This window comes from Ctenopharyngodon idella, chromosome 3, assembly GCF_019924925.1.
Source record: "Ctenopharyngodon idella isolate HZGC_01 chromosome 3, HZGC01, whole genome shotgun sequence".
NCBI lineage: Eukaryota > Metazoa > Chordata > Actinopteri > Cypriniformes > Xenocyprididae > Ctenopharyngodon > Ctenopharyngodon idella.
Window position 1 is genome coordinate 23609411 of NC_067222.1, and position 14878 is coordinate 23624288.

At 36.9% G+C, this 14878-nt stretch overlaps 1 protein-coding gene across 3 annotated transcripts in view; it reads left to right on the top strand.

Moving 5' to 3' along the window:
* fam171a2a (family with sequence similarity 171 member A2a) overlaps positions 1-14878 on the top strand; it is a 38864-nt gene that overhangs the window by 6059 nt on the left and 17927 nt on the right. For all 3 annotated transcript variants that reach the window (XR_007928812.1, XM_051886301.1, XM_051886300.1), the window contains exon 2: positions 9494-9721. Coding sequence is in view for 2 of the 3 variants with exons in the window: in XM_051886301.1 (XP_051742261.1) it covers positions 9494-9721 (228 nt within the window). In the remaining variant the exon portion in view is untranslated. The remainder of the gene's footprint in view (positions 1-9493; positions 9722-14878) is intronic.

A 14878-nucleotide genomic window follows, 5' to 3' on the forward strand; every position in this document is an offset into this window, starting at 1 on the left:
ACCAGGTGTAAACAGGCCCTTAGAGATAGATATAAAGTGAATTGAGTTCTCTTCTGTGATTTTGCAAATTTAAAGCACCTGCTTTGGCAGGTCATAGAAAGGTCTTTCTAAGGTGATGTCATGTGCTTTGACAGCAGATCTTTTATTTAAGGCTCTTTATAGCTGGGACTGTTCGTGGGCGGAAGGGTACAGAATAGCTTGGCAGGATTTTCTGGTTTACATGGGCCATAACAACTTTAAGGAGTGTGTGTCTGGCCATCAGCCCACCATGAACTCCCCAGGCAGCTGTTCAAAGGTAGGAATTTCTTTGTTGACACCAGACACCCTCATGCGTAGAGGAAACGGCAGATTTATCAGCAGCAGAGCCCCTGTAAACCTGACCTCTGAGGAGATCCTGCTTCACATCATCACAATGTGTCTAGATATTTTGATTGGTGGGCGTAAAAAACTGTAGGGAAAAATGCATGAAAAATTGGAGATTACATCATCTATGTTAAACCCAAGAAGGCCCGTTGCCCATAAAATACACTACAGCCAAACGTCTTCTGGCGCAGCAGTTTGTTTATTATGTTAAATCTGTGTTTTTGCTCAGTTTTGCAGTATTGTGTCTAATATGAGTTTAGCGATGTTTTGAAACGGTAATCTGGATTAGGCTTTAGAAAGGGTTCCTAATTTTGCTTGTAATCCTTTTTCGTCATGCAGTATTCTTAGCAGACTGTTACAGTTACTGTTTGGCAGCTCATTCAGTGTAAATAAAAAAAAATGTAGTAATGAAAAGAGGAACAATTCAATCATGTTACAGTTGTGTTCATACGGCCTGTATTAACCTTGTATGCACAACATATAAATATTCATGTTATAGTTAATTATACATTATCTGTTAAAAGTAATTTTAAATTTTGTACTTGGCTCCAAATGTTGTTTTTATTCATGATAGGTTCTGCTGAAGCTTTTTTGTTCTTGATAAATTGTCTTAAATCTTTTTCTTTTGTAAGTGCCTACCATTGATAGATGAAGCAAGCAGTCTTGTGAATTTCAGGCTCGACATTTCAAACATTTCCTCTCATCAAGCAGAGCAGAAGTCTATAAATTCCCTGAGCAACAATGGGTTCATTAGAGCTGAGTCAACACATTTCTGCTGTTCTTTTCCTCCCCGGGGTTGTATCCACACCTTTAGAGCCCTTAGAAGATTATTTTTTCCCTTCTAGCTAAGTCTTGCACTCTGGATGACTGGTTTGTTTTTGCAGCCCTTTAAATCTGTAAAGATGCCAGAGCGTACGAGCTAAATGTGTACCAAGTCACAAGTCAGACCTTGAGCCATCTAATCTTACATTGGGTTTTTTCATGGATCTTAGCGGTGTTTTCCCCTAGCTGCTTGGTTATTTTCCTCATAGCAACGAATATGCTGAAAATATCTACAGAAGCTCCAGAATCCATTGTTTATAAGCATCTCATGAGGTTTCCTGAAGGAGACATGTACCATGCATCTCGAAGTGTTATCACATTAAGAGTGGATGTGCTCTAATTTTAGCAAAGAACAAATAGGAGTATGTTTTCTGTTAGATGTTTTTTGTCTAACTATTGCATAACGTTTTGTCCTGCTGAGCAGGACCTGAGTTACTGTTTTTCTGGGCTAAGGACATCATCCAGCTGGTGCTTGGGAAAAGGGTGAGGATTTTGGGAATGATATATGAGATGTTCTGTACTCAGGACTCTCCAAACCATCTTATACAGATAGATAGATCAGAGTTTGCTCTTTATAACACAATGAGGGCAACTTTTTGCCAGACCGGCCAATGTCAGTTGAAAATGTACTTGCCATAAATATTGCTTAATGGCCACTGTGTTTTGTATTATTTTTTTAGTAATTCTATTTATTTTTTATGATTTTAAAATAATTTTATTGTTTTTATATTGTTATTTATTTTAAAAATTAAAATTCTATTAATTTATGAGATAATTTATAATTAATTACGTAAATACTTTTTAATTATATATTTTTATTCTTATGTAAACTTAACTATTTTGCGTTTTTTCTCTTATAGCGCAGAACATTGTGTCACTGGCTACATTATCATTCACAAAATCATAAGACACGTCATGATTTTGTTTCTAATATTTCTGTTTTGGTGGCTTATGTGGACACTTTCAATTGAGTTGTGCACATCACTTCAACAACAGTAAAATATTTCATTTACAAATCAACTTAAATTATGTATTATATTTTATGTATGTATTATGTTCTGGCCAATTCTTTTCTTGCATTTGGTGTTGAGTGAGTGTTCATTTTGGACACTGCCACCACAGATACATCACTGTCTGTGTTTTAGCACTGAAATGTGCTGTTTATTCAGCCCTCACAGTAAGGATATGGCTACAGACTTTGCAAGCATCCCAGTGAAAACCAGTGGTTTTGGCAAACAGGGCTCTTGACAGGCAGACATTCCTGCTTGGCTATTAACACCTCATCTGCCTGCCTGAAAAAACAACCAGGTGGTCTGGAGCCATTGGTGACACCAGGACCACCTCTTAACCAGTTAAAGGATTAGTTCACTTTAAAATTAAAATTACCCCAAGCTTCTGAAGCAAAGCAAAGCATTTGTGTAAGAAAAATATCCGTATTTAACAAGTTATAAAGTAAAATATCTAGCTTCCGCCAGACCGCCTTCCGTATTCAACATACAAAGAAAGTGTAAAACCTCTCGCAGTTCAAAACACTTACACTAGGTCCTACGCCTTCCGTATTCAAATTATGAAAAAAACGCTTTTTCCATAAGTTGAATATGGAAGGTGGTCTGGTAGAAGCTAGCTAGTCATATATACCTAGGATGGCTTGAGGATGAGTAAAACTTGGAGTAATTTTCATTTGAAATTGAACCTCACAGAAATTTGTCTTGTAGGACTTCCCAACTTGATTATCTTTTCCCATTTTCAATTTTGGCGAAACACTTGCCCGAACAATAAGGCTTTTCAATACAAAACCAGAGATAAAGAGAGATCTGCAGAAAAAGGGTTAAAAAAAAAAACATTGGCATATATTGATAATTGTGCCATTTAAGGTGTTTTTGGTCTGTTAAGCGGTACTAGAAGACATTTCAAAAAGGTAGAAATGTTTGTTGTTGTTGAAAATGTTTATTATCTAGAAGTGAGACTTTGCAAACTGCTGGCAAATGTCCATTAGTACTTCACTCAGAGTGCTGTGGTCTCCGTGCAGTCTCATCAGCTGCCTATAACAAAGACACACAGCCTGCAGGGAAACGCTGACGGCCACTGTGTGAGTGGAAGAGATTTTGTTCCCTAATACAAACAAATAATGAAGTGCTGTTTGTTTTAAAGAGACTGTCACAATGGACAGAACTAAACATGGAAAAAGTAGAAAAATGTCAGGTTCATTTTCACTTTCTACTCAAAGGCAGAAAAATACTTATATTTGCCAAATTTTTGTTTTAGTTTTCAATAAACATTTAATTGTAGTAAAATAAGTTTTTTCTGAGTTTTCATTTTTCCGCTGAGGCTGAGAACTTTTATGTCACAGAAAAGTTTCCAGGATTATTTGCGCCTTGCACTTCGACTCAAACAATAGACAGGAAGTGGAATTGTGTACAGGAAATCTTTGTGGCTAAGTGGAAGTGAAGATTCTTTAAATTTTGTTTTTAAAAGCCTTTTCAGCTCTGTTAATGTTCCTCTAAGGAATCATAAATGTGTAATATAAAAAAATATATATATAATGTAATAATATATTAAGCATGTCACTATCTCTTTAAAGATGTGTATAGACATAAACTTAAAACTTGATTCTGTTTTCAGTTAAAGGGTCTAATGGTTTTAATATATATGGTTTTATTTTAAAAATTGACAAAAAAATATGAATTTGTGTGTGTGTATATTGGTGACAAGTAGGGGTGGGCTACATACCAGTAGACGTGATTAACCAGTAGAATTTTGTCAACTGGTAGTGTAGATTTTGGACTATCATCTCTATCACAGTTACGCTCTTATGAAGTTGCCATGCTGCAACAAAAACTTGTCATTTGAATGCATTTTTAAGCCTTGTGGTTTAAAAACAAGTGATTTTTAACCTTTCAAGTGTGAAAAAGCGGTGAAAAGGAATTTGTTTCAGTATATGCACACGGTATCTGAGGTGTTTCTGAGCGCTGAGAGAAGCACGCATTTGATGCCTCTGCTCATATAGCATGTGAGTACTGAACTGAGTACTTTTTGTCACCTTGAACAGATTGAACAGTCAAATACATGACCTTTGTGTTAAAATGCCCATCTTTGCAATTATCCTCATAAACACAGTCTTTTCTTTTAAGTGTGCATAAACAGTTAAGAAAGAAATCGTATTTGTATCAGTATATAGGATCCATGCATTTGTTCTTAAAGTGATGGCAGCCTAATAAACCTGCTGTCGTCTTTGTCATTAAAGGTGCAATAGGACATTTTCGGAGTGGCTAGCAAAAGCAAGCTAGCTTTCAAATCATAACATCCCACCCTCCCCTCAGAGCTCAAAGCCACACTTCCTCCAAAACACTTGAAGGCACATACACACAGCTGCTTTCGGCAAAGCGTCACAAGAGACGGCATTAAAGGATTAGTTCACTTTCAAATAAAAATTTCCTGATAATTTACTCACCCCCATGTCATCCAAGATGTCCATGTCCTTCTTTCTTCAGTCGAAAAGAAATTAAGGTTTTTAATGAAAACATTCCAGGATTTTTCTCCTTATAGTGGACTTCAGTGGTCTCCAAACAGTTGAAGGTCAAAATTACAGTTACAGTGCAGCTTCAGAGGGCTTTAAACGATACCAGACGAGGAATAAGGGTCTTATCTAGCGAAACGATCGGTCATTTTCTACAAACCCGATTCCAAAAAAGTTGGGACACTGTACAAATTGTGAATAAAAAAGGAATGCAATAATTTACAAATCTCATAAACTTATATTTTATTCACAATAGAATATAGATAACCTATCAAATGTTGAAAGTGAGACATTTTGAAATGTCATGCCAAATATTGGCTCATTTTGGATTTCATGAGAGCTACACATTCCAAAAAAGTTGGGACAGGTAGCAATAAGAGGCCGGAAAAGTTAAATGTACATATGAGGAACAGCTGGAGGACCAATTTGCAACTTATTAGGTTAATTGGCAACATGATTGGGTATAAAAAGAGCCTCTCAGAGTAGCAGTGTCTCTCAGAAGTCAAGATGAGCAGAGGATCACCAATTCCCCCAATGCTGCGGTGAAAAATAGTGGAGCAATATCAGAAAGGAGTTTCTCAGAGAAAAATTGCAAAGAGTTTGAAGTTATCATAATCTACAGTGCATAATATCATCCAAAGATTCAGAGAATCTGGAACAATCTCTGTGCGTAAGGGTCAAGGCCGGAAAACCATACTGGATGCCCGTGATCTTCGGGGCCCTTAGACGGCACTGCATCACATACAGGAATGCTACTGTAATGGAAATCACAACATGGGCTCAGGAATACTTCCAGAAAACATTGTCGGTGAACACAATCCACCGTGCCATTTGCCGTTGCCGTTGCCGGCTAAAACTCTATAGGTCAAAAAAGAAGCCATATCTAAACATGATCCAGAAGCGCAGGCGTTTTCTCTGGGCCAAGGCTCATTTAAAATGGACTGTGGCAAAGTGGAAAACTGTTCTGTGGTCAGACGAATCAAAATTTGAAGTTCTTTTTGGAAAACTGGGACGCCATGTCATCCGGACTAAAGAGGACAAGGACAACCCAAGTTGTTATCAGCGCTCAGTTCAGAAGCCTGCATCTCTGATGGTATGGGGTTGCATGAATGCGTGTGGCATGGGCAGCTTACACATCTGGAAAGGCACCATCAATGCTGAAAGGTATATCCAAGTTCTAGAACAACATATGCTCCCATCCAGACGTCGTCTCTTTCAGGGAAGACCTTGCATTTTCCAACATGACAATGCCAGACCACATACTGCATCAATTACAACATCATGGCTGCGTAGAAGAAGGATCCGGGTACTGAAATGGCCAGGCTGCAGTCCAGATCTTTCACCCATAGAAAACATTTGGCGCATCATAAAGAGGAAGATGCGACAAAGAAGACCTAAAACAGTTGAGCAACTAGAAGCCTGTATTAGACAAGAATGGGACAACATTCCTATTCCTAAACTTGAGCAACTTGTCTCCTCAGTCCCCAGACGTTTGCAGACTGTTACAAAAAGAAGAGGGGATGCCACACAGTGGTAAACATGGCCTTGTCCCAACTTTTTTGAGATGTGTTGATGCCATGAAATTTAAAATCAACTTATTTTTCCCTTAAAATGATACATTTTCTCAGTTTAAACATTTGATATGTCATCTGTGTTGTGTTCTGAATAAAATATTGAAATTTGCAACTTCCACATCATTGCATTCTGTTTTTATTCACAATTTGTACAGTGTCCCAACTTTTTTGGAATTGGGTTTGTAAAAAAAAAAATCAAAATATATATGCCTTATAGGCACAAATGATCGCATCAAAAGTGCTTCCACCAGAACACGATTCTGTATTCTTCAAAAAGCTTACGCTAAATGTCCTACGCCTTCCCTATTCAACTTATGGAACGAACGCGGCGCCAGTTCCGTTTTTTCCGTAAGTTGAATAGGGAAGGCGTAGGACACTTGTGATGCGATCATTTGTGCCTATAAAGCATATACATTTTTATTTTTTGAAGAAAATGACCGATCGTTTTCCTAGATAAGACCCTTATTCCTCGTCTGGTATCGTTTAAAGCCCTTTGAAGCTGCACTGAAACTATAATTTTGACCTTCAACCATTTGGAGACCACTGAAGTCCACTATAAGGAGAATTATCCTGGAATGTTTTCATCAAAAACCTTTATTTCTTTTGGACTGAAGAAAGAAGGACATGGGCATCTTGGATGACATGGGGGTGAGTAAATTATCAGGAAATTTTTATTTGAAAGTGGACTAATCCTTTAAACTGCCTCATGTCTCAAACCGCATAACATTACAATAATAATGAACGTAAAAAACTTCATTTCATTTGCACCAAATATAATGATTGGATGAAAATTTTATGGTCCTATGCCTTCCACAGATGATATATCTATATAAAAATAAATTTAGATCATTTAACATAGGGATTGCTATCAGGATGTGAGGAAGACGTTCGACAAGTATAACAACAAAATTTATCTGTGGAGAATCTCCCATTGTAAATTTAATGTTAATCAAACAACAAAAGAAAGGAAATCTCTCACTGCTCTTGACTGAATCACTTTTTTTTTTACCTTTAATAAGAATAAACATATATTTAATATTTCATTGACAGTGAAGACTATGCAGTGTTTTTGTACATTTGATTACTTTATACAATTTATGTAGTACCGGCAGTATCTATTGCTTGTCATTAGTTTATTTGTTCTTATTTTAACACTGACTGTTTACATGTCTTAAGTAATCTTGTTTTTTTATTTTGGCTAGTATTAGACTATTTTTGTGATATTGAAATTGGTGACAAGAATTATGAAATTTCAATGGTATCAACAATTTTGATATATCGCCCACACCAATCAGTGGTGTGCGATTAGATCTACAGCCCATGACTGATTAAAAGGATCTTATTTTCTGAACCGAACTTGTATCCCTTCGCCAGGAAATGCAGGGACCCATTTTTTTCCCCACAGTTAGCCTGCTGACATCTCCTAGTATCCATGGTAACATGCATCAATTGACCCATTTAGAATCAAAAGAACGAGAGGTTCTGAAGGACTCGACAGCATGCATGCGTGAACAGAACGCAAAGCAAACATTGGTATGCGGTTCTGGTTGGAAAACATTACTTTATAGTAAAAAAGTTAAGGCAATAGAAATATATTTTGCACAGAATAAAAAACAAAATTTAAAGACTGCATTTTAATGTATTTACAATATTTATAACTTCAGGAATCAAGAAGGAACCTTGTGTACCCAGATGCCCAAAAAACAGGGCAAAGACTTGCTTTCTTCGTGGCCTTGTTTACATGACTCCAAATGTGCCCTTGTAAAAGTTCTAGGGGGGGATGAACCAGGTCATACATTTCGAACAGTAAGCACATGTCCAGGAAACAGCTTTGCTGCATTTGCCCAGTGTCAATCGAACGTGGTGGCAGACAATTTGGCTCACTGCAAGAGACTCAACTGCCCTCCATGCTTTCGGGTCTTCAATGTAAACAAACCAGAGTACTTAACGTGTCGGATCAGGACAGACACTTCTAAACATAGTCATGTCATTTGTTCAGTGTAGGCCATTGGGTCTAGAGGTTCTAAGATAAACTCTTAGCAAATGTGTTGTTGAATGAGACTTGACTAAAGTTTAGTACCATACACAGATGTAGTCTTGTGTAGCTTTTGGCACAAAGTCTGGTCTAGTTTACCACTTATTGATCACTTAGACAGGAAAAGATGGTCTAACTAAACTAACATGTAAAACTGGCAATCGTAGTTGCTGTTATGTGCCATTGAGGGACAGGCAGATTTGGAATAGATGACACAGCAATACATTGAAACTTGTGTATAAACATAAGAGAAATGAGTATGCACAATTACATATCAGCCAATATATTCATTATTGAATGAAAAGTCTAATTTTGGACAAAAACCAATATGGTACCAATATACTGTGCATCCCTATCCAAATCTATACCAATATTATTTTTGTATCATTGATATACTATTATAGTTAATATTTTTAATTAGATTTTATTTTTATATTTTCTCTGTTTTCATTTTAATTTAAGTTTTAGTAATTTTGTGTTTTGTCATTTTTATTAGTTTTTTTTGTTGTAGTTTTTATTTTTAGTTATTTTAGTATTTAGTACTTATATTAGAACTTAAATGTTTTCATTTCTCATTTGGTTAAATTTTTTACATTTTATTTAATTCCAGTTAATGTTTATTTTATTTCAAGTAATGAAAATTTGTGTATGGTTTGTTTTAGTAAATGATAATAACCCTGGTCGGTACATGTCAGTTCTGAACTTACTGTATTAAAATGATTTTCTTTTATAAAAATATTTGCTAAAAGAGTTTTGATTTTGTTTTTGGGGTCTACTACAATAGGTTTTCATGCTTGAATGTTTAAAAAACACATTATTTTAAAGCACCTCTCTTCCCAGTCTGTCAGCAACGCTCTGTTTAGTTACTGTCTCTATGAAGCCCCTCCTTCCAAAAAGCACAGTGTGCTCTGATTGGTCGGCTGGACTAGTGTGTTGTGATTGGTCAACTGCTTCGAGCGTGTTTCGAAATTGTCACACCCCTTACCATAACCGTGATTTTTACATGGCAACAACACACTAACTCAACCAGTGCTTACTGATATAGAGAATAACTCCCTTTGGAGTGACTTAGCAAAGACTTTTTTATGCTTAAACAGCAACATTACGCTCTAAAGAAAGTTGAAAACATAAAAAAAGCATAATATGTCCTCTTTAAAAAGCCTTTAATTCTTGTTTTCACAGAGGTGCTGATTAAAGTCCAGGTTTTCGACAACAGCGACCTGTCACCCCTAAAGGAATCCAGAGTTCAGGTGTGTGGAAACCAGACCATCTTAGCATCCAGCCTTGCTGGGGGAGATGGGATTGTCACACTTACGTTCCTGTACCGGCCAGGAACGTGGGTCATCGTCACAGCATCAAAGCATGGATTTGTCACAAACTCTGCACCCTGGCATGCCAGCCGCATCCCGCGTGAGTACTTGCTGTACTACTGTAAGACTGAACTTTTTTCTACATTGTGACAGGGGAAGCCTGGGCAGAATATTATTAGAAACCGAGTATTCAGTTTCATTCTGAAATTCACGCGCATTAACTGGACTTCCTGTCAGAACTGCTAGAGCAAGACCAGTTAGTGTTTATGGGCTTCTCTGGAATCATGTTAATCCCTTATTAAAAATGTGGGATATAGTTTAAGCATTTGACTGTAGATTAAAAGGTTCCTGGCTTCTATCTAGATTAAGGGTGAAAGAAAAAAAACACGATTCCCCGATGCATTGCGATTCTCTCTTTAACAATTCTGAATCAATTCTGAAATTTTCTGAATTTCGTTTTTTCATCATCAGAATGCACTTGCATCCCAAAATTCTTTCATGACTCAAAATTAATGTAAACACAGTCAGTTATGTCTTAAGGGATTAGACAGACAGGACAAACATCTGATATATCAAAATAGAGCTGTACATTAGTGTGAATGCGCTCTATTAGATTGTATGTTTTTCTGTCACCCTGAGATTGGAAAGAAACACAAAGCACAAAAATGAGTATAAATCAACCCCACCCTGATTTATATTGCATATTTACTTTTATTCAAAGCATCTTAGTGTATTTTAGGTAAACATATTATTAGTTTATTAGCCATTACATTGCCGTTTCGAGTGCAACTGCCAACATGTTTATGTTTTCGCTCATGGCCTCAGTGAACGTTTTTGAATCTGATGAGTGATTTGCGATCTGTTGGCTACATCCTATTATTTAGATGAACCATCTAGATCTGTAATCCAGATGGAGCTTTGCACACAAATGGACAGGAATGTTAAACAACACTCACTGGGGTGTGGAGCGTGCCGGCCTGCGTTGTGATACCTAGCAGCTGCTCGGAGTCGGGCCCCAGACGGTCGTGTCCTCTTTTGACTCTCACGCTCTACGATTGGCTTAATTCTATTTGCACAACAGCATGCTCTCCTCTGCCCCTCTCTGCACCCAAACCCCACCCAGTTATGCGGTCAGACCTCTGGGGAGGGGAGGCAGTGAAATCATGTATTTCAGCATAAAGCTGTCTGTACGAGCAGCTGGAAGCCACTTAGCCAGAGGAGTTACATATATGGAGGCAGCCAGCAAATGTGGCTCCATGTCGTGCCAGACCTGCCGGGCTGGTGGATGAAGGCATCTTTAGTATGACATTAGCCTCTTGGGGGGGCATTACACACATTCCCATTGAGTCACACCAAATTAGGAGATGCTGTTAAAAATGTGGACGACAGAATGAAATGAAGTTGAGGAAGAAAGGTTTTTGAATTGAATTGTGAGGACAGTCGCTTTGCCATTAGACAAAGTTTATACTATACAGATCAATTTACAGGAATCAATTAGAAAATAAGATACTATGCCCAAAGTCTGAGTGATATTAAATATTTATGATACATTTAATATTATTTTGTTGGCAAGACCAGCCAACCATGCAAAATGATCCTTGTATCATTACTCACAGTAGAACAAATTGGTAAGAAGAGTTAGGTATTGAACGAGATTTTAATTTTAATTTTTGAATTCAGATTCATTTAGGTATATTTTGTTATCAGTGGCATAACTTTGTTTTAAAAAGTGGGTGGGACAGGAGGAATGTTTGTGGTTGGGGGGGGGATGGGGGTGTATTGTAAATGCACAAAATTTATTGACATGGACCTCATGTTTAATATGATAGTTTCATCCTTAAATCTACTATAATACAATATTGTTAGTCTCGAGAGTGTTTGCATTCATCAATAAATACGTGGATCCGCATGCATCATTAGTACTGATGGACTAGTGGTAGAATTTTTGTTCAGCGTGCAAGAGGTTCTGGGTTCTAATCCTCCCTCGTATAATTTATTTCTTTTTTTCTCATTAAAACCAATGATGTTCATCAGTGATTGTATATCAAGATCAGGGACACGTTTATGTGCATTTTGTTTTTTGAGATTTTACCGAAACGAGTCTCCACAACAGCGTTAAGCGATAGATTGAAGCGCTCGTCCGTGTGAAGACTGCGCAGTGTGCACAAACGCCAAGAGAACACTGTTGCGCCACTGATAACAGCGCCAGATCGCCTATTATTTAACACAAACAAACGAATTGATAATCAACTATAGATGTTTCTTTTGTATTAGATACAGTATATCCGTGCCACGAGATGTTTCAAAAAGTGGTGGGGATATGTCCCACCTGTTCCACCCTCAAATTACGCCTATGTTTGTTATTATCGTTCAACTACTCTAGGCCTGCCGTGTGTTTGTTTTTGCATGCAAGCCAGAAGGACAGCTCGTTCCCCGACATTTTGTCTATATGATATTTTAAATATTTAAAACAATATTCAAATCAGACTACTCTGGTCATACTACGTCTTAGTGTTTGCATGCAGGCCAGAAGGACAACTCGTTTCACGCCATTTTGTAAGTCAAGTCACCTTTATTTATATAGCACTTTATACAATACAGATTGTTTCAAAGCAGCTTTACAGTGATAAACCGTAAAATAATGATTCAGTGAAGCAAAAAGAATTCAATTCTGCTGTAAAGCAGCTCTAGACAACAGTGTTGATTCAGTTCAGTTCAATAACTGAAGTTCATCGATTATGGAATGAGATCAATTTATCTATAAAGCAGCTCTGCAGAAAACAGTGATGTCATTATCTCAGCCAAGGCTTATTAGAAAAACGTACCCGTGTCAACATTTTTGCAAAACTCAAAATACGTTGCGTTGTGCACATTTCATGACAGTTTCAAAGTGAAATGTCCAGTAAGTGGCGCTAAAAGCGTGTTTAGTTTTTTTCCAGAACAGATGAACATGAATATGGCAACGTTTTATTACATTGGATTTTGTACGTATCACCGCAGTTCTGAATTGAAATGTCCAGTGAGTGGCGCTAAAAGCTTAATGCTCCATCACGTTTAATAACGTACACCTACATTAAACCCTAAACCTACCTGAAAGTGTTAACAAAAGCAAATGTGACATGAAAATGCAATTGTAACCTTGGCATTTTAGCTTGTTTTTGAACTCTAGTCTTTGAGCTCTTTTTCCGTGACTTGTCATCTTTCACGGTATTCGTACCCAAGCTCTTCACATCACAAGTACAATTCTGTACCAGCTGAGCTACTGAGCAAGCTTGTCATGACAGCAAAACTGAATATATGGGGCTGGGTAAGTGATGCAAACTACAAAATATATTCGTTTACAAATCATGCACTATGGTAAAAAGTGTTTTGAGGTCATAACATAATTGTGCAAGGAGCCGCGTGAAAACAAGTCTTTATTAATCCATAATCTGAACCTGTAATCATAATTGTGTATGAAAATGATTAAAAGTGCTTGCTGTTTTACTGCCTCTAGTGTTCATTTCTGTTAGGAACTGCAGTGATATGTATGTATTGGTACGTATTTTGTGTTTTGCAAAAATATTGACAAAGGTTCATTTTTCCAATGAGCCTGTGTTGCATTATCCAGCTCTGTTCAGTTCTCATCCAATAGTGTCAGTGCCGTTAAATCAATAATATTGCAGAATATTAAGTGTCCCCAACTAAGCAAGTCAAAAGGCAACAGTGACAAGGAACTCAAACTCCATTTATGACAGAAATAGGGAAACAATCACAAGTCAGACTGTGGGTTGATTTCATCCAGTTCCTTCTGCTTGAAGATCAGGATACATTATGCTAGCATTTGGTGGGAGGGTAATTGAAGCAGCTGGCCATTTTGTCTGTATAATATATATTTTAAAAATATATATAATAATATATATTATTAATACATATTATATGTAATAAGTTTATATAAAAACATATAAAATATAAAAAAATTAAAAGATTAATATTTTTTGACGATGTTAGTCCCTGTTCTTTTACATCTGCATGTGACTTGCTAACAGCACATGCCTGTGATGGCCATAATAGTACTACCAGTTGACAAAATCCTTTTTAATTGGCAGACTCATGTTTTCATCTGGATGGTGGTTTTAATTCAGGGCAGATGGATTACGTGACTAGCAACAGTGTGAAAGCTGTGTGAAAGTGACATGATGCCAGTCATTTGAATGATGATAATTCATTGTTCTGTACTCCAACCTCAGATTGCATACTGAACATCCCTGTAGTAATGTCACCATTATGTATGATATGTGACTTAGCTTTCTGAAAGCTAGCATTTTTAATTCTCATCTGTTAGGTACCAAAACCATCTGCCCCCCATTCCTCCTCCCTTCCTCGTCTCTTAGCCATGCTGAAAAAGGGTTTCTATAAAAAAACTATGGTGTCGTGAAGTTTTAACTGTCCCCGCAGCACTTTGATAATCTGTGTGAGTCACGCAAAGAGAGAGTGAGTCATTCTCACGAAGTGATGAGGCAGTTGCTTGCAGCTCAAATTAAATCAATTGAAGTCAGGAACACTTGTTCTTTCCTCCATTGGCCTATCTCTCTTAGTCCATTACGGTTTAACTGAATAATTCTATTTTACTTGTTTTAAAGAGCCCATGATATCAAAATTGGGTTTTGTGGCTTTCGGTCCATGCTAATATTAGCTTGAGGCCATCTACAGTGACCCCAAAAGCATTTAAAGGAATAGTTCACTATTAAATTATCTATTTAATGGGTTTTCACACTGACACCAATTTGCATCAGCTATATTCAAAACAGCTTATAATTATTTAAATAATAAATGCTTAATATTACAATTCCTATTAAAATAATATTAAAAAATGTGCCTGTTTTAAATGCTACAAGTCAATTTAGACATCACAACATTATGTACAGTATGAAAAATGAATATTCGTTTTGAGATCTGCCAAAGATTACATTTAGATTACATTTAATGTTTTAAAGATAAATTCTAAGTGAATGTTAGATGACATTCACTTAGACATTAATATATTGTGCATCTCTATATATTATTCTGAGTGAATTCTGTATTATCAGAGCCGGGGGTGTATAAATGTGTATTGTGTTGTCACAATGATTCAGAAGGTTACAAATGATGTAAAATGAAACCACACAATGCCATTGCATTACCCTCCCTCTCTTCATACACACTCTTCTTTGAGCTTCTAGCTAATGCAGTGTGGGCAGTATTGTTGTTTGGTGCACATACCTACCAAGCAGAATAT